Here is a 17,561-nt window from a genome sequence, read left to right on the forward strand (position 1 = left end):
CATTCACTGCTCAGGTGCGCAGGTGAGCTGCAGCCATGCTACCAGAGCGTGCGTCCCATCCTTGCAGCATTTGGAGATCCTTGGCCTGCCGGGTGGCTCCAGGTCAGCCCACTACCAAGTCTGGCACTGACGAGTCCATGCAGCTAGCCTCCCACCTGCGTGGGATTGGGGAACATGGATATCACCATGAAAGAGAGACAAGTACTCCTAGGGGTCCACATTGTGGCACATCGGGCTAAGCTCCTCCCCAATTGCCAGCATCCTATGGGAGCACTGGTTCAAGTCCCAGCTGTTCCTTTTCCAACTCAGCTCCCTGATAATGTGCTTGGAAAAGTTTCAGAGGCTGGCCCGTGTGCCTGGGCCCCTGCCATCCCTGCAAGAGACCTGGATGGTGTTCCAGGGCCCTGGCTTCAGCCTGACCCAATCCCAGCCACTGTGGCCCTTTGTTGAGTGAACCAAGGGATGGAAGAACTCTTTCTCTCTTCCTCATCCTCTGTAACTCTACCTTTATTATTATTATTATTATTATTGTTGTTGGAAAGCCGGATATACAGAGAGGAGGAGAGACAGAGAGGAAGATCTTCCGTCCGATGATTCACTCCCCAAGTGAGCCGCAACGGCCGGTGCGCACCGATCCGAAGCCGGGAACCAAGAACCTCTTCCAGGTCTCCCACGCGAGTACAGTGTCCCAAAGCCTTGGGCCGTCCTCAACTGCTTTCCCAGGCTACAAGCAGGGAGCTGGATGGGAAGTGGAGCTACCGGGACTAGAACTGGCGCCCATTTGGGATCCCGGCACGTTCAAGGCTAGGACTTTAGCCACTAGGCCACGCCACCGGGCCCAAGACAGATTTATAGTGAGGAGAAACAGAAAGTCTTCCGCTGGTTCACTCCCCAAATGGCTGAAATGACTAGAGCTGAGCTGATCTGAAGCCAGGAGTCAAGAGCTTCTTCTGGGTCTCCCATGCAGTTCCAGGATCCCAAGGACCTGGGCCGTCCTCTACTGCTTTCCTAGGCCATAAGCAGGGAGCTGGAGAGGTGGAGCAGCCAAGGCTTGAACCGGTGCCATATAGGATGCCGGTGCCTGCAAGTGGAGAATTAGCCTGTTGAACCACAAGGCTGCCCCCATCTCTGTATTTGGAAGACAAAGAAACAGACTGTTCTCCCATTTGTTGATTCACTCCCCTTATGCCTGCAACCCCCAGGACTGGGGTCCAGGACAAAACTGAGAGTTGGAAATTCAACCCTGGTCTCCACGTGGACGGCAGGGACCCAGGTACTTGAGCTATCATCTGCTGCCTGCCTGGGTGTGCATCAGCAAGAAGCTGGAATCAGAGCCAGAGCTGGGACTCGAACTCAGGCACTCTGGGCACACAGGAGGTGGGGGTGCCAGGAAGCATTTAAACCACTGTGCCAAGTGCCTGTTGCCTGCCTCCCAAGAGAGTTTAAAACTGGAAGTTGTAGAAATACACAGCTGATGGGGGAAGTTCAGGAGAGTTAAGATTTGGCCTAAGGTATAATTACGGCGGGGGGGTCAGGCACAGCAAGTGGCTTCACACACACATACACACGCACGCGTGGACACAGATGGACACATGCAGTGGGCCCTGCCTAGGAAGAATGCTATTGGCAAGAGGGCCTAGAACTGGGCTGTTGAGGTCTCCTCCCATGTGGGGGTGCCGTCCACCGGTTCTCATGTTTGGTGCCCACCATCACAGCCACCCTCATTCCCCTGCCTGCCTCTCTGCTCTCAAGTGAGCCTCTGGCAGAGACAGCCCTGTGTGCTGGTCCCAGCATGTTGGGGAAGCTGCTGGAGAGAAGCAAGGCCCATCTGTGGCCAGGGTGTGCTGTGAACCAGCGTCTTGTGGCAGCACAGCCGGTCTCTGCTCCAACATCCAGGGCCAGCTTTGTCACTTTGCAGCAGCTTGCAGAGCCCAGACAGGCATTGATAGCTGTCCGGGGGCATCACCATGGCCCATTCTGTCATGCTGGGAACACTGTAAAGCGCTTGCTTTTATTAAATGCTTATGTCTCATCCACTGGTTCACTCCCAAATGCTTGCACCAGTCCATAACTCAACCTAACTCACCTGGGCTCCCAGGGCTCTAGATGCATAGTAACAGGAACCTGGGTTGGAAGTGGAATAGCCAGGACTTGAACCTGTGCTCTGGTGTGGGATGTGAGCAACCCAAGCAGCCATGTAACCCACTGTACCACAGCACCCGCCTGCAAAACGCCTCTTTCTTAACAGCCTTAGTCCAGCAGTCCACGTGGGCCAGGCTAGGTGCTGAGTGTGGCATGCACGTCCTGCTGATTCCCTTCTCTCACTGGTGCGAAACAGTTTATCTGTTATTCCCATTTTATAGACAAAGGCCCTGCGGCCAAGAGAAGCAAAATAGCAGCTCCGGGTCACACAACCGCCCAGGTGAGGGCGCTGTGTTCACGCTGGACGGTGCCTCGCCCCGCAGACACTCAGAGCCAGTGCCACCCAGCACATACCCCAGAGCGTGGGGCTCAGGGCTGGAGGGAGAGCTGGCGGCAGGCTCAGCCCACACACTCGAATGGCTGGCCTTGGCTGTTGCTCTGGAGGGGGTTCTGTGAGTGAGGAGGCATGGTTTTGGAGTTGCATCTGCAGTGGCATTTTCAGAGCTGGCCTTGTCTCTCCCCAGTCTCTTCCATCCATGATGCTTGCCCCCAGCTCCTGAAGCCCCCTTGGGTTTCTCTGGCTTCACCCCAGTCTCCTGCCCTGCTTCCTGCACCCTCCCTTCTCTGCCCGTGGCGGAGGGCGGGTGCCAGCCTAAGCAGCTGTTGGCGACAGAGGACCCCATCCTGGTCCTGGCACATACCTTGCCAGGGCTGGCTGGCGGTACACAGACTGCCCCACTCCCACAGCCCTGCCACCTGCATACGGCCTCTTGCCCGCCATCCTGCACATCCCCCTACACAAAGAGCACGGGTGCTGGCGCTGAGCCGTGGGCGTGGGGAGGGCGGGCGGTGGTGGAAAGCTTTCCAGAAAGGCCAGGGCGGAGGCTGGAGTCACCCAGGTGATGGGAGCCAGTCCCTTGGGGACCCTGGCCTGGCCCTGCAGTGAAAGGTTACCGCTAATTGGCAAGCCTGTGATGGGGCCCGCATCTACTTAGCACTTGCCCCTCCCGGGAGACTCCCCGGATGGGCTTGGCACAGTGTGTGATCTGAGAACTCCCGCCTGCCAGAGTCTGGCACAATCTGTCTGAAATCGTGAACATGGAGCCGCTTGGTTCTGTAATTTGTATTTGTGTCGCCGCCGCCACGGCTCTCTGCACTTTGCTGCTAGGAAGTTTTGGAACCGTGGGCACCCTGACTCTGGGAAAACAACCCCCACCTTACCCCCATCACCCACCACGCTGCTTGCCCCACCCCATCCCAGGTCTCTAGCCCCACCCCCGCCCAACTCCAACCTGGGAGGAGGCAACAGGGGGTCAGCAGGGAGAAGCAGCTGTCCCTACCCTCCCACACCTCTGAGCCTTGGCCTCCCCCATCTCCACCACCCCCAGCCGCCCCAGCCGTCAGCCCTGACACTAACACAGCTTGTCCCCCTGTCGCAGGGGGCAGATGGCCTGTCGGAGCCTGAGGGGATCTCTCTGAAGCGGGTCGCTGTGGTGGAAGATTTCTTTGACATCATCTACTCGATGCACGTGGAGAGCTCGGCGGAGCCAGGCAAAGCCCCTAAGCACGCCGGGCAGAAGAAAACCTACCGCGCGGTGAGAGCTCCGACTCGGCCTCTGCTGGCAGCCCGGGGCCTTGGCAGGAAGCCCCAGGCTCGGCACATGGTGGGCGGGGGCGGGCCAGGAGCTGAGGCTTGCTGCAGCAGCCTTTGGGGATCCCGGGTGGGGAGGGGGTGGCGTACAGGGCAGGGGCACCGGCAGGCAGCCGGAGATGGCTCCTGGGCAAGGGCAGGGCGGGCTCTGCAGGGGCCCAGCACAAAGGGAGAAGCAGGTTGCGGGCGGGCAGGCTAGGAGAGGGTGAGGGCAGGGAGGAGGCCCTGCTGGCCAGCTCTTCTCACTTCTCTTACGGGCCCCTGTGGCCTGCCCTCAGAGTGGCCTGGGGGAGGAAGGCTAGAGGCGGAGACCCATGAATCCTCAAGCAAATGGTTTGATATTTTGTCGTGTGCCAGGCCAATTCGAAATGCTCCCTGCATGGGAGCCCAGCCCATTCCCTACTCCTGCAGCTCACTGCCAGCACCCGCATTTCCTCTTGTCTCTTGCCCCCCACCTGCCGACCCCATGTCTGACTGTGTCCCCCGAGCTCAAGCGGCCACAGCTCTGAGCTATTGATCTGGTGCCCCCTGCCACCACCATGAAGCGGGCAAAGCCAAGCCCAGCGTGTTTATCCAGACCTCACGGTGGTCCTGGGGTGTAGGCTCCACGGGACCGCTCCACATTTAGGGGACCTGAGATCCAGAGACCCCCTAGCAGCCTGTCCAGGGATGCACAGTAGCTGGGAGGCAGCCAGCCAGTGTCCACGAGGCCCTGTCCTCTGGGTTCCTAGGCACATGCCTGTCAGCAGCTGGCACCCTGCGCAGGCTGCTGGGACCCTCTCCGAGCGCTCTGGCCTGTGGCAGTGGAGTGCCCGGACAGTCTGCTATCTCCCCAAATGGCCTGATATTTGAAGAACATGGCAGTCTGGCTCTCCCCGGCTCTCAGAAGATAGGGGTACACTCTGGGGCCTCAAGAGGCAAGGAGCCAGGGTTGGCGGGGGTGGTGAGTCCTCGTGCACTCCTTGCCTGGCAAGGTATATGGGCAGGGGTCATGAGAAAATCTCTACCCCAGGGTTCGAGGCAAAGGGAGGGATGCCCAGACTGGGGCCAGCGCAGGTACCCCTTGGTACATGCTGCTCAGTACAAAAGGTGGCACTGTGTAGGCATGTAACCCATACTGGCCTCTGCACTCTGCAAGCCTGGGGCGCTGGCTCTCTCTGCACCTTCACACATGGGAAGGCTGGATGTGCAAAGCCAGCGCTGTCGTCTCCACTGTCGCCAGACGAGGAGAATTGAGGCTCCAAGTGACACATAGCCTGCCCAAGGTCCCTCAGCATGTGCACGCCGGCTCCAATGGCTCTGAGCATGGCATACTCAGCCCCCCCCCCGGCTGGGGGCAGCTCAGAAGCTGCTATCCAGGCAGGTGGGCATGGGCCCGCCAAGCCAGGCAGTCTCCCTGGTCCCCGACCCCACCCCGGTGCCTGGCCCAGGGTCTCCTTGAGGTCTGCAAGCATGCATGCCAGGGACAGGTGGAACGATTCCTGCCAGCGCTGACCTCCTGGGCCCAGTGGACATTAGCCCTCGGCTCTGCACCTCCTGGCTTCTTGTCCATACACTCACCACGTGTCCCACTTCCTGCTGCCTAGCCTGGAGCTGGCACATGACTGGCCCAGAGCCAGCTGGGCTGTGCACAGAGCTGGAATTTCAGTAGCAGGGCCAAGGCCAAGCTGAGCAGGCCAGGGCCCTCCTGCGGTGGGTGTGAGGCCTGGGGCCCATGCGTCTCCCTCCTCCCCACGTGCCTCTCCTGCTTCCCCTCCTCGTGCCCATCTGTCGCCCTTCTCATGCCACCCATTTCCTTTTTTGGGGGTGGGGGTGGGGCCTGGATGCTTTTGTCCCCCTCTTTTCATCAGTTCCCTCTTTCCTTGACCCAAGCCTAGCCCTTCAGTGTCACCCAGCAGATGTGAGCCCCGCCCCTGTCCCCACCAGGGCTTGCAGAAGGGCCCCCTAGGAAGCCGCATGCTGCCGGCTGCAGAGACCCAGCCTGGCTCTGGCCGGCGTTGTGCCAAACCCTGGGCCAGAGTCCTGGGATCTGTCCTCGTGCGTTTGGCCGACTGAGTCCTGGGGCTGCCCACTGTCTGTGGGGCATAGGGAGTGTGTTAGGAGTCAGGGGACGCCAGAGGAGGAGGATTCTACAGTGGCCAAAAGAATGTTCTAGCATCAGCTGCTGTCCAGCACCAAGTCGGAGGCAGCAGGCAGTGAGCTGTTGGAGCTGTGGATGGCCAGTGTAGCTGGGGCTTCCCTTTTAGAACAGAAGGGGCCCCCTGGCAGCTTGAGGCTCCGCCCCAGGGGTGTAGGCAGTGTCAAGGTCTGAGGAAAATTCCAGGTGATTCTGCAGAGCTTCCTGAACTCTCGCAGAGGATGGGGGTTTCCTGGCTTCTCTGATGCCTGCCTGCACCCACATGGGTTGGAGCGAGTGCTCTTGCCTCCCATCTCTCTCTACCCAGGCCACTTGGAGCTGGAACCAGATGTGATCAGCAGCTGCTGCAGGCCCACCGCTTGCTCATCCCCTCGATTGGCTGTGGCCCTGGGAGTTGTGCAGCGTACATGAGGGCCTTGCAGCTCAGTGACTGTGCACACGGTCCCTGCCCTCCTGGTTCGTGGCATGGCTCCTAGCCATCACCTCCAGGAAGAATATGAAAGGCAGGGTCACAGGCGTGGAGCTTGGGGCCCTGGCAGCCCAGGGTCCTCGAGCTGCCTCCCACTTCAGCCCCAACACCTCCATCTTTGTGTTTTGGGTTTGAGCCTTACAATCTGTTTGGAGAATAGAGCTTGTGGCGCTCACACCTTCTGGAAACCACCATCCGTGGCATCTTGTGGTCCCACGGCCTGGGGCATCAGCGCACTGGACACAAGGAGAGGCTACTTCCGGGTCCAGGAGACCCAGGCAGGGCTGTAGATTTCCAGGGGGAGGGGGCGGGGTGGGAGCTCCCAGGATCTCTTACCTTCCAGCCTTGTGCTTCTTCCACCCCCACCTGGATGGAACTCTCAATTGGCACATGCCTAGCAGCCCCAATCCCATGCCAGCTGCCTTTGTACTCTGGCCTCCCCTAGCTTAGGGTGCCGCCCCTCTGACCACCCCCTCCACTCCTGGCCCTATGGCAGGAAGGGCTCTCACTGAACAGGGTCCCACCCTGGACCCTTGGAAAGCTGTCCCTCTGCCTGGCACCAGGTGGCGGAGTGAGTTCTGTGAACTGAGCAGGGTGCCCCTGCAGTGTGAGCTGTTCTCCACCCTGCCCCCTGGGTGGCCCGACACGGGGTGTGTGTGTGTGTGTGTGTAATATGACTCATGAGCTGTGAGGGTCACTGGGGGCCCAAAGCAGACTTAGTCATACTCTCTGCCCACAGGGCCATTCCTGCTGGCCTGGTTGTTCCTGCATCCAAGAGCCCCAGCTTCTAGGCAGCTCTGCTGAGCTGAGGATGAAGATGCCCACAGCAGGAAATTCCCTGTCCCTCGGCCCTGACACCCAGTGGGCTTGGCTGCACCCCTGGCTGTCATCCTCCCAGCCACCGGCTGCAGCCAGATTGGGTGGTTTGTTTGCTCTAGTGCCTAATCTCCAGAAACGGAATTTGTAAAGGAGATCACTCCTCCACAGCAGCCTGCCTGCTCTGCCGAGAAGAGGAGCATCGCGGGAGGGGCCCCTGGGAGTCCTCAGGCAGGCGGGGTCGCCAGGAGCACCCTGGGCCTCTGCCACCCGACCCATACCCTGCAACTGCAGCCCACAGGCCCTGCAGGTGGAGCAGGCTCCATCCAGGGCAGGAGGCGGGCCGGCGCGGGCCGGCAGCCGCCTCCACCCTGGCCAACTTTCCTAGCCGGGCTGCGGTGCGCACTGCAGAACTCTTGGGTGATGCTGCCCCTTAGTGGAGAGGAGAGGGAGGTGCCGTTCTCAGAAACACCTGCTAGAAATCCGGGAATCCCTGCATGGAGATTCTGACTCTTTGCCCCACCTCCGCTTCTATTTTTATCTTCTCTCGCCGCCGCCCAGTCCCTACTCTCTTTTCTCTTCTCTCCCTTGTAGGGAGGCCCTGTGGAAGCAGCGATGGGGCTAGTGACCTGGGCGTGGGTTTTCACCTAGCACTGCCTTGCCAGAGCCACGAGACAGTATGTGACTCAGCTTGATCTCCATCTCCTACGAGCCTGGGAAGTCGTGTACCCTGGCTCCAGCCTCTGCAGAGGTTCTTGGGAGCAGTTTGTCGAAGGATGACCCCAGTACTATGTGTAAACTCGGAGCCACTGCATTTATGCTCGCCCACCTGTAGGAGGGAAGCCGTCCCCACCCCAGAGCCGGTTTTTGTAAGCTCATTTTTCAGTAGTGGCAGTAAAATGTGCAAAAGACCATTGTACTTGCTAGGACATGGGTTAAAGACCAGACTGTGTTTAAGCACTTTGTTCTTGCAAATTCCATCCTCTGCGAGTCAATGTTTTACAGCAAAGGGTTTTCTGCAAAAACTACAGACTCCTCCTTGCAGTCAGGTGCTGAGGACAGTGCCCCTGGTCCCTCGGATCCTTGCATTATCCGAGCACAGGTCATGGTGCCTGTGTCCCAGACCCAGTGTGGCCCAGCGCCCCGGCCTGCCCCATCCTCCTGACAAATGTCCTGTCTCTTCCAGATCGCAGAGACCTATGCCTTCCTCCCGAGAGAGGCCGTCACGCGGTTCCTGATGAGCTGTACCGAGTGTCAGAAGAGGATGCACTTTAACTCCAATGGCCTGGAGCCCAAAGGTACACGAGGCGGTTGTGGGAGTGTCCCTGAGCCATGCACAGGCCGCAGCAGTCCGCGGGTCCCAGAGGCTGCTGCTGGTGGGGAGCCCCATAGTGTTGGTGATAACAAGTTTTGCTGAAAACCCAGTAGCCCTGGGGTTCTGTCCTCTGCCCAAGGCCCCTGCTGGACATGGTTGTCCCCCCCCACCATCCTGGGGGCCCGTCATTCTGTCGGACCACATGCTTCAATGCACCTGTCCATGTCAGGGTCCCCCCACTTTCTGATCAGTGAGCTCTTGAGGACATACTGACATTCAAGATGCCCCGAGCACTTGTGTTCAACTGAAGTAGGTGCATTGTTCCATCGTCTGTGCGCGCCTGGGAGACCAGCAAGGAGCCCACCGCGCATGGCTCTGCCCTCTCCACCTCCCCACTGGCCTTCCATGAATCTCGTTTCTCCGCTGTGGCTTTGGCCCACAAATGGGCCAGCACATGTGGCTGCTCTGATCACAGCACTGCCTGACACGGGTGGAGGGGCATCTGTTAGAGCTGCCAGGGATACCCAGAGCTCTTGACCAGCTCCTGCTGTCCCATTAGGAAATGTTTGGCTGTGGATGGAACAGGCTCAGGGCAGAAGCAGGTGCTGTTTATCGGGGTGGTGTGCAGGTGGAACCCACTGAATCTGGGGAAGGAAAAAACAACCATGAAGTCTCAGCTGACCAGAACAACACTGGGGGACAGGCACTGGGCGAGTGTCCCTCTTGCTATGTGCATGTGACTTCTGTCACTGGCTGACAAGCCAAGGACATGGCCGCTCTATAGGGACACATGGAACCGACCTAGTTAGTCCCTCATCTTGCTGGTTCCAAGGCTAGAAGCAGGTTGCAGGGCCAGGTTGCGAGGGTTGATGTGCACAGCCCTGACTGCTCTGTGTCCTGGGCAGGTGTCTTTTCTGCATCCTTAGCTACGAATGGGGCTAGGAGTGGTGCCTCCCTCTGCGGGCTGATGAGATCTGAGAGGCATTCTGTGCCCCTAGCCCAGGCTCTCCCTCCTGCCCACCCCACCCAGGCAGGAAGTGAACAGTGGCTGTTGCAGTTACCACGGTAACCGAGTGATTCCCACCCCCCCATGCCTGTGTGGTCAGATACTGGCTGAGCGCTGCCAGCTCTGATGAGGAGATGACCCTGGGCACCTGCAGATGGCCCCAGCGGGCTCTCCTTACCACACTGCCCACCCTGTTGGGCTCTAGGCCCCAAGGGTGCCTACCCTGGTGGCAGCTGCCTGACTCGCGCCCACCCCTCTGCCTGGCCTAATCGTTTCCATAGCAACTGGCGGAGTCAGCCTCGGTGGAGCAGGGGCCAGGCCGAGAGGGGCAGCACGTGTGGTCGGCCCTTGCCCTGGGAGTCTACAGACCCCACTGGATCTGCCACCGCCTCTCATCCCCGACCCGAGGCCGCAAGGTCTCCCAGGGGTCGCCGCTGCTGCCGCGCCAGGAGGACGAATGCCAACACAGCAGCAGCCGCTTCCTCTCTCCAGCTCTCCCGGCTCCTGCCACCACCACGCCCCGCCCTCGGAGGAGGGGAGGGAGCACACACCGGCTGGGAGCTGCCTCGCATGTAAAGCAGCTGGGAGGGGCGCGGGCTGTGCTCCTTGGAGCCGTCCCTCCCCCTCACCGTGGGCAGCACGTGCTGGTCGTGCTGGCAGTCCTAAGCCCATGGTGAAGTGGAGGGGAGGCCTGGGTGCTTGGCCCTGTTCCCTGCAGTGTGCCCCTGGCAGAGCAGCTGATCCTCTGAGTTCCCACATCTGGTAGCAGCTTCCCAAAGACCCTGTGAGCTGTGGGTCCTGCTTCTCTCGGACGGAGGAAACCGAGGCGTGGAGAAGGGGGAGGGGCACTGAGCTGAAACGCTCACCAGCTTTCTCCCGGGAGAGGGCGGGGAGCGCAGCTGAACTTGGTTTCTCAGCAGCAGGAAAGAGGCCCCGCCTTCGAGGACACAGCTGAATTATAGGAGCCCAGGATGTAGGGCACCTGGTTGCGTGTGGGGCTGCCTGGGTGAGCAACGACCTGACCCCTCCTCAGCCTGCGGGCACACACACTGCCAAGGTAGGGCCAGCCATGTGCCCCCTCCGCCCCCACCCCCAGGCCAGCCCAAGGGGTCCCTGGAAGCAGCCAAGGTGGAGCTGTGAAGTCTGCCAGCCTCACTGCCCGCTCCCAGCTCCCTAGCCCCAGGTCTGCTAAGTGACCAGAGGAGTTAGTGTCCTGGTCGGCCCTTGCCAGGTGGCGGGCTCACCCTCCTGCCCCCGCCCAGAGCTGGCAGATCCTATCTCCGTCCGGCCTGCTGGCCTGTCTGGACGCGGTCAGCTGGCTGCAGGCTCTGTCACAGAACCCCTACCCGCGCCTGCCCTCTCTTCTCCTGCCTGTCCCTGACCCAAAGGCAGGCCCAATGTTCCTGTCCCAGGAAGGTGGGAGGGAGAGCAGAGGTGGGGGGGACAAGGGACAGGATGGAGACTTATGGAAGCTCTGCTGGGAGTCCGCCTCGCTTCCTGGCCTCTGGTTAGAAAGAAAGAAAGGAAGCAAGTGGCCTCCCTTGCTCAGCGGTTTGTCCCTGCAGAGCCTGGGGGCCTCCCCGCACAGCCACTACTGTCCCCCACCCCCAGCCAGCGCCAGAGCATAAACAAAAGGAGGCTGTGAGGATCAGGAAGTCAGAGGATGGGAAATTCCAGGGCCGCCTGACCCCACGTTCCTTCTTCCCCTAGTGGCCAGCAAGGCCAGGGGAGGAGAGCTGGGTGTGGCCCTGGGGGTGGGGGGCACACCTCTGCCCCCACAGCCACAACAGATGTCCACTGGCAAGGGGCAGCAGCCATCACCCTCCACCACCAACTCATCTGCTCGGGTGGCAGCTCCTTGCCACCAGACCGAGACCTCTCCATGTGGTGCCCCAGCCCCAGCCTGGCCTGGTGCAGCACCTCCTGGCTTTCGTTCTTACTGTGTGACTGTGGGAAGGTTGCATGGCCTCTCTGTGCGCTATCATTTCCTCTATGAAGTGGGGGGTGTCCACTGATGGCCCCTACTGGGTTTTTGGCAAAACTTCAGTAGCCATCAGCTGATGGACTAAATATGGGCCCCATTTATGTGGTTGCATGCAGCTCCCTGAGTGCCCACAAGGCATGCTAGCCGGTGCTGGAGCCTCTTGTGGTCCCCGGCTATGTCTCCATCTCTCACTTCCTGCGTCTGTGTCACTCGTAGCCACCTCACCCTACTGATTCACTTCCCCAAAAGGACAGTTTTCCACCTTTTGAACCGGCCCCCAAGCCTGAACCCCACGGGCTGGGCTGGGAGGCCTCCCACACACTCCTGCTGGCCCTGCTGCGGGCTCTGCCTGTGCAGAAATGCCTCGACAGCTGCCACAGCCTCAGTCAGCTTCAAGGCCATGGCTTCAGTTTTCTAGGCTGAGAGGTGCTTGCCCTGCTCCACCTGGAGCCCCGTCAGGGCGTGACTCATCTCAGCAGAACCAGGAATCCCCCTGCTGCTTGTTCCTGTTTGGGCCTTGGCACACTCCGACCCAGCCTTCATCTCTCCTGCTCCTCTATGCTGGTCCTCATAGGTGTGTGCCTGCTTCTATCCAGAGCATGGTGGGAAGGGCAGCTTCCACTGCTCAAGGCCCACCTGCTTCCCTCTGGCTGGGGTGCTGCGAGCCCTGTCCTGTTCACGCATGTGACATTCCTTCTGTCAGTTGGGCTTGTGCCCAGGGACCTCAGGTGTCACTGCACACCCATGTTGCGGGGATGGGGAGACGGCTTGCCTAGGCTCAGAGCATCCTCCTCCACATTTCTGGAACATCTTGCGGGACCGAGTGGAGGTGCTAGGGAAGTCCCTGAGCAAGGACAACCATTTTCCAGCCCCACAGGGGTCTTCTTCGCCAAGCGAACCATAACTGGCTCTCACAAGCAAGGCGCGGCTCCTGCCTTGTGGGCCGCTGAGCTCGGGGTCCCTCACGGGGCTGGGAGGGCCACCCTGAGCTACGTCCTCTCCTGAAGGACGCAGAACAGAAATGGCAGAGTCTATCTAGAGACCCGTGGTCTGAAAACAGGAACTGCAGCTCCTCCACGTGCTCACAGGAACACCTGTCTGGTGTTGCACCCAGCCAGGACAGCCCGGGGACTGAGGACATCCAGTCTCAGCCAGCAGTGGGGTGACAGGGAGAAGCGGGCACAGCACTGTTTGGTTTCCCTATGCTTGGGACGGCTCCTGGCTCTTGTCCAACAGGGATTCCCTTGTCCACTCTGGGTAGTGCTGGCTCCTTGGTTTATAGAAGATTCTTTTTTGTTGTTGTTTTTGAAGATTTTGTTTGTTTTTTTAAAAGAGCTACAGAAAAAGACGAGAGAGGGAGAGCGCATGCGTGAGCTCTTGCGTCTGCTGGTTCACTCCATAGATGGCTGTGATGGCCAGGCTGAAGGCAGGAGCTTCCTCCAGGTCTCCCATGTGAGTGCAGGGGCCCAAGCACTGGGCTGTCCTCCACTGCTTCACCAGGTGCATTGGCAGGGAGCTGGAGTCCTTGGAGGAGGCCAGGGAGTGGATCATGAAGATTGCTTGCCCAGGCAACTGGGCCAGAGCTTTCAAGAGTTAATCAGATATTCCTACTTCCCAATCTCTGAGTTCTGTTTCTTAGAATCTGTTCTAAATAGGAGAAGATCAGAAATGTAGACCAGTACTTATGCACAAACGTGTTCCCTGTAGTGTTGTTTATAATGGCCCCAGTAGGAAGCAGCATAAATAGCCAGTCCTCAGAGAATGACCCAAGTCGATCACGGGCAAATGCTAACATGGTTATAAAAGCTACATTTGCAAAGCAAAAAGAGATTTTAAAAATGTATTGTTTTTAAAGATCAGAGTGACACGGACAAGAGAGATCTTCCGTCATTCTGTTGCCACCAGATGCTCAAAGCAAGCAAGGCTGGGCCGTGCTGAAGCTGGGAGTCAGCAGCTCCTGGATGTCCCACGTGAGGAGCAGGGACCCGAGCACTGGGGCTACCGCCTGTGCCTTCCACGTGCATTTGCAGGAAGCTGGAGCTCAAGTGGAGCAGCCAGCCCTCATACATGGGTTGCAGGGGGGCCCCGAGTGGTGGCTTAACCCACTGCACCACAGCGCCAGAGCCCCACCAAACGAGATTTTGGGTGGAAGAGAAAATGCCTGTGACAAAATGTTATGCCACCATCTTCCCCCTCCATGTTAAAGCTCATTGTGACTTTCCGTAGGCATGATGATATCAATTATGTAAAGAAGAAAACCATAGGGAAAAAAAATAAACAGAAGCATATGCCAAGCTTCTTGGTGCGATTGTGGCTTTTAAAATGTGTCTTTACATCTTTCTGCACTTCGCAAATGCGCCACGAGAAGCACATTCAGTCTTTGATCTCCAGGACAACAAAGACATAAATGGGGGGGAGGGCATGGCAGCCGTGTTCCTCTGAATGTGATTAAGGAAAAGCCAGAATTGAGGGAGGGGATGCCGGTGGCCTAGCTACGGACCATATGGCCTCTGAGAGGGCAAGAATTGGGCAGGGGGGTTGGCCCGAGGACCTGGGAGAGAGCTGGGTACGTACAGAGTTTAGAAGCTGAGGTGCCCTCAAGGGTCTGGCAGGCACTGCAACTGAAGCCAAGTTGTGCAATGTTGGGCCTCAGTTAAGTAATCAAGGCGACTGTGTCCCATATCAGAAATCTCAGGTTCAATGCCAAACTCTGCAGACCCTAGGAGGCAGCGGCGATGGCTGGAGTGATTGGGTTCCCACCACCCACATGGGAGACCGGGGCCCCAGGCTTCGGGCTCAGCCATTGCAGGTACTGGGAGGGGCAGAGTCTGAGGGCCTGTGGCCAGAGCACACAGCTGTGTGAACAGATGGTAGAAACCACTTACTGCTGCCAGTGGGGCCTTGTGGGGCCAGACCTGCCCACTGTCAAAAGGAAGTACAAAATTTAGACAGTTTACACTTTTTTTTTTAAAGAGAGCTCTTTATTTGTATATGTGCTGCCAAAGCAAGCACAAGAGAGTTCTTTACTTGTTGGTTTACTCCCCAAATGCCCGTAACAGCTGGGCTGAAGCCAGGAGCCAGCTCCATCCAGGTCTCCTTTGTGGGTGGCAGGGACCCAACGACATGAGCTGTCACCTGCCATATCCCAGGATACGCTTTTGTGCATCAGCAGGAATGAGTCGGGGAGCCAAGCCCAGAGCCTGGCATCTTGATGCCAGCTTGCTGGCCATGGGCATTCCAAGTGGCGCCTTAAGCCAAGGACCCACCCCCATGTTTTATGTGGCACATGCAGCCTCTTCTAGGCCAGCACCTACCTGAAAGACATTTCTAGGGTCAGGCTGGCCCTGGGGCAGTCTGTGGCCTCTGGCCTGGTCGCTCCCTCCGTGCTGACTTCCCCTCACTCCCTAGCAGGCACCGTGTGCGGAGTCCTCCAGGTGGATGACAAGCAGGCTGACCAGGAATCTCTTTTTTTGTTCTTCCTGCCAGAAAGTGAGCCCCCGTCTCCTCTGGTGTCTGGCATCATCGATTACAACATGCCCTTGACCTCCACGTACCTGAAGCAGATGAAGCTACGGGTCATGAACTCCCAGGAGCAGGTAAGGTGCCTAGTGCTTGCACCCCACCTTGACACAACCCGGCTCAATTGTGCCCCAATCTCCCACCCCCTGCCTGTGCAAACACACTGGAAATCGAAGAGCCCCTTACCTGGGATATGGACCTGCGCTCTAGGCTGACCGGGCAGGGAGGGGGTGCGGCTGTGGGGTCCTCAGGGCCTCTTCCCTAGTGCTCCGGCCTTGCAGTGTGGAGGGGACTGCAGGGTGGCTCTTGGGGTCACCTCACTGGAGTTCTTTCCCTCTAGGGAAGGTAAGAGAGGGAGGCCCTAGCTGCCTGTCTGTGGCCTTCGTCACTTGCTGGGGCCCCCACAGGTCAGGGGGACAATCGTGGGAGGGTGGCCCAGGCTAGATAAGACCCGAGGGCCCCCTGGCTGCGCTTTGCCAAGGACTTTCAGGCACCATGGAAACAGGCTCTGAAAAGAAAAGCCCCACATGGCGCACCTCCTAACCCTGCTCCCAGCCCCACCAAGCCTCCTCCCATGGTGGGCTGGGGGGAGCATCGCCTTTCACTGCCCCGCTGGGGCGAGGAGAAGGACTTCTCACCTTGGCCTTTGAGTGTCTCCACCTCCTGTAACATCTCAGTCCCCCAGGTGCTGACTGGGGAGAATGGGTGGGTCTGACGGCCAGCCCTGCAAGCGTCCCACCCTGCCATCCCGCACTTGTCGTCTCCTTGGCAACCTGAGCACGCGCAGTGTGCAAAGCAGAGAGCAGGGAGGCCAATGTGAGAACTTAAAGGGGGCGGGGTGGGGGCAGCTTGCTCCTGAAGAGAAGGACCAGTGCTCCCTGCCTGTCATGCCCAGCCCCCCCCCCGGTGTGCGTGGGCAGCCTTGCTCTGGGCATTGGAGCTTGTGGGCCTCCCACGCATGACCCTGATCACCCATGGCCGCATTCCTCCAAAACCTCTTGTCAGAACCTAAGTTATCGTCGGGGTGCGGGGCGTATGGCTGCAGAGAGCTCGGTTGTAGGGGCCGTGTGGTGAGGTGCGGTGAGGTGCTTGGGGCGGGGGGTTGTGGAGGTCTCATCAACATGGTCTGTGCCTCCTGTCGCCATCCGTGCTGTTGTAGGCACTTGGATCCTGGGCATCCCCTTGCATGATTGCCATCCGTGGCTGGGGAGGGTGGCGTCCGTCCGCGGGGAGGGTGGCGTCCGTCCGCAGGGATGCTGTCACCACCAGGACCTGAGGTGGCCAGCATTGCACCAGTTGTGACCCCCTCAGACGCGGAGCCCCTTTGCCCGTATTTCGGTCGCAGCATCTCCCGACCTTGGCTTACAGCAGCAGAAGGAAGTGGTCTGAGTGTTGTTGGAGTTTGCGGGGAGAATCCACTCAGCAGCCACGTTGTGGGGCTGAGGCCCAGGGAGGAGCAGAAACAGCAGTGGCGGGCCTCGGTGTTATGTCTAGGGTGGAACTGACGCCCACGGAGCGGGGTACACAGATTGCAGCTCCTGCGAGCCATGGTGCACCATGGCACAGCCGTGACTAGTGTTGTATGGAAGGACATGCGGTGCCAGGGCTGCTGGGTGTATGGGGGTGGGGCTCGAGGCAGGGGTCAGGGAAAGTTTGCCTCAAAAAATGGGCTGTTTCTGCTGAGTTGGACATCGGCAGGCAGGGAGGAAAATGCCAGGCTATGGCAGTGTGGGCAGTAGCCCTGTGGCTGCAGAAAGGGCAGGGCCTACGGGAGTCGAGAGGCCAGGCGGCTTGGCCAGGATGGCAGGCGGGTGTCTAGGGAGAGCGCTGGCACATCTGGCTGTGGCTGCGCAGGAAGTTCAGGAGATGTGACGCATACAGGGCCCTGTTGGGCTCACGCTGCTTCTAGGGGTTGGGGGACTCATGAGAGGGAGCCGTGACTGAGGTTGGGGTGGCTCGTGCTCATTTTCATCAGTTTCCTGTCTGGGGACACTTGGGGGCAGCTGGCTTCTCTAGGATGTGGGTGAGGGGTATCAGCTTGTGCTGGTGGGGGGTCCTCCCCACTACCCTCTGCTGTCTTCATGCGTACAACGAGCACCACAATGACCCACGGTGGGACAAAAACCACCCTGCATGCCAGACCATGTCTCCGCAGGAGTACAAAAGAGCAGAGACCAGGAGGTTTCAATTGTGCATCTGGAGCGGGAACTAAAGTGACCCCTCCTTGAGCTGGCAGCATCCTTGCCCAGAAAAGGGATCCATCAGGAAGGGCAGTGAGTTCCAGATTCCAGGGCTGGCAGTGCCAACTCCCCAGACCAGGCCCAGAAGGAAGCTATGCAGGGCCAGTATGGTGATGCAAGGGGTTGCGCCACTCCACTGGTGACACCAGTATCCTGCATCTGAGTGCCAGTTCGAATCCTGGCTGCTCTGCTTCCAATCCGGCTCCCTGCCAATGCATCTGGGAAGACAGTGCAAGGTGGCACAAGGGCTTGGGCCTCTGTTACTCACATAGGAGACCCAGA

General features: G+C 59.2%; 1 protein-coding gene across 1 annotated transcript in view; it reads left to right on the plus strand.

The window, feature by feature from the left end:
- NOL4L (nucleolar protein 4 like) overlaps positions 1-17,561 on the plus strand; it is a 108,620-nt gene that overhangs the window by 46,196 nt on the left and 44,863 nt on the right. The window contains exons 2-4 of the mRNA XM_004585718.2: positions 3,582-3,737; positions 8,402-8,513; positions 15,007-15,116. Coding sequence (XP_004585775.1) covers positions 3,582-3,737; positions 8,402-8,513; positions 15,007-15,116 — 378 coding nt within the window. The remainder of the gene's footprint in view (positions 1-3,581; positions 3,738-8,401; positions 8,514-15,006; positions 15,117-17,561) is intronic.

Source organism: Ochotona princeps, chromosome 22, assembly GCF_030435755.1.
Source record: "Ochotona princeps isolate mOchPri1 chromosome 22, mOchPri1.hap1, whole genome shotgun sequence".
Lineage (NCBI taxonomy): Eukaryota > Metazoa > Chordata > Mammalia > Lagomorpha > Ochotonidae > Ochotona > Ochotona princeps.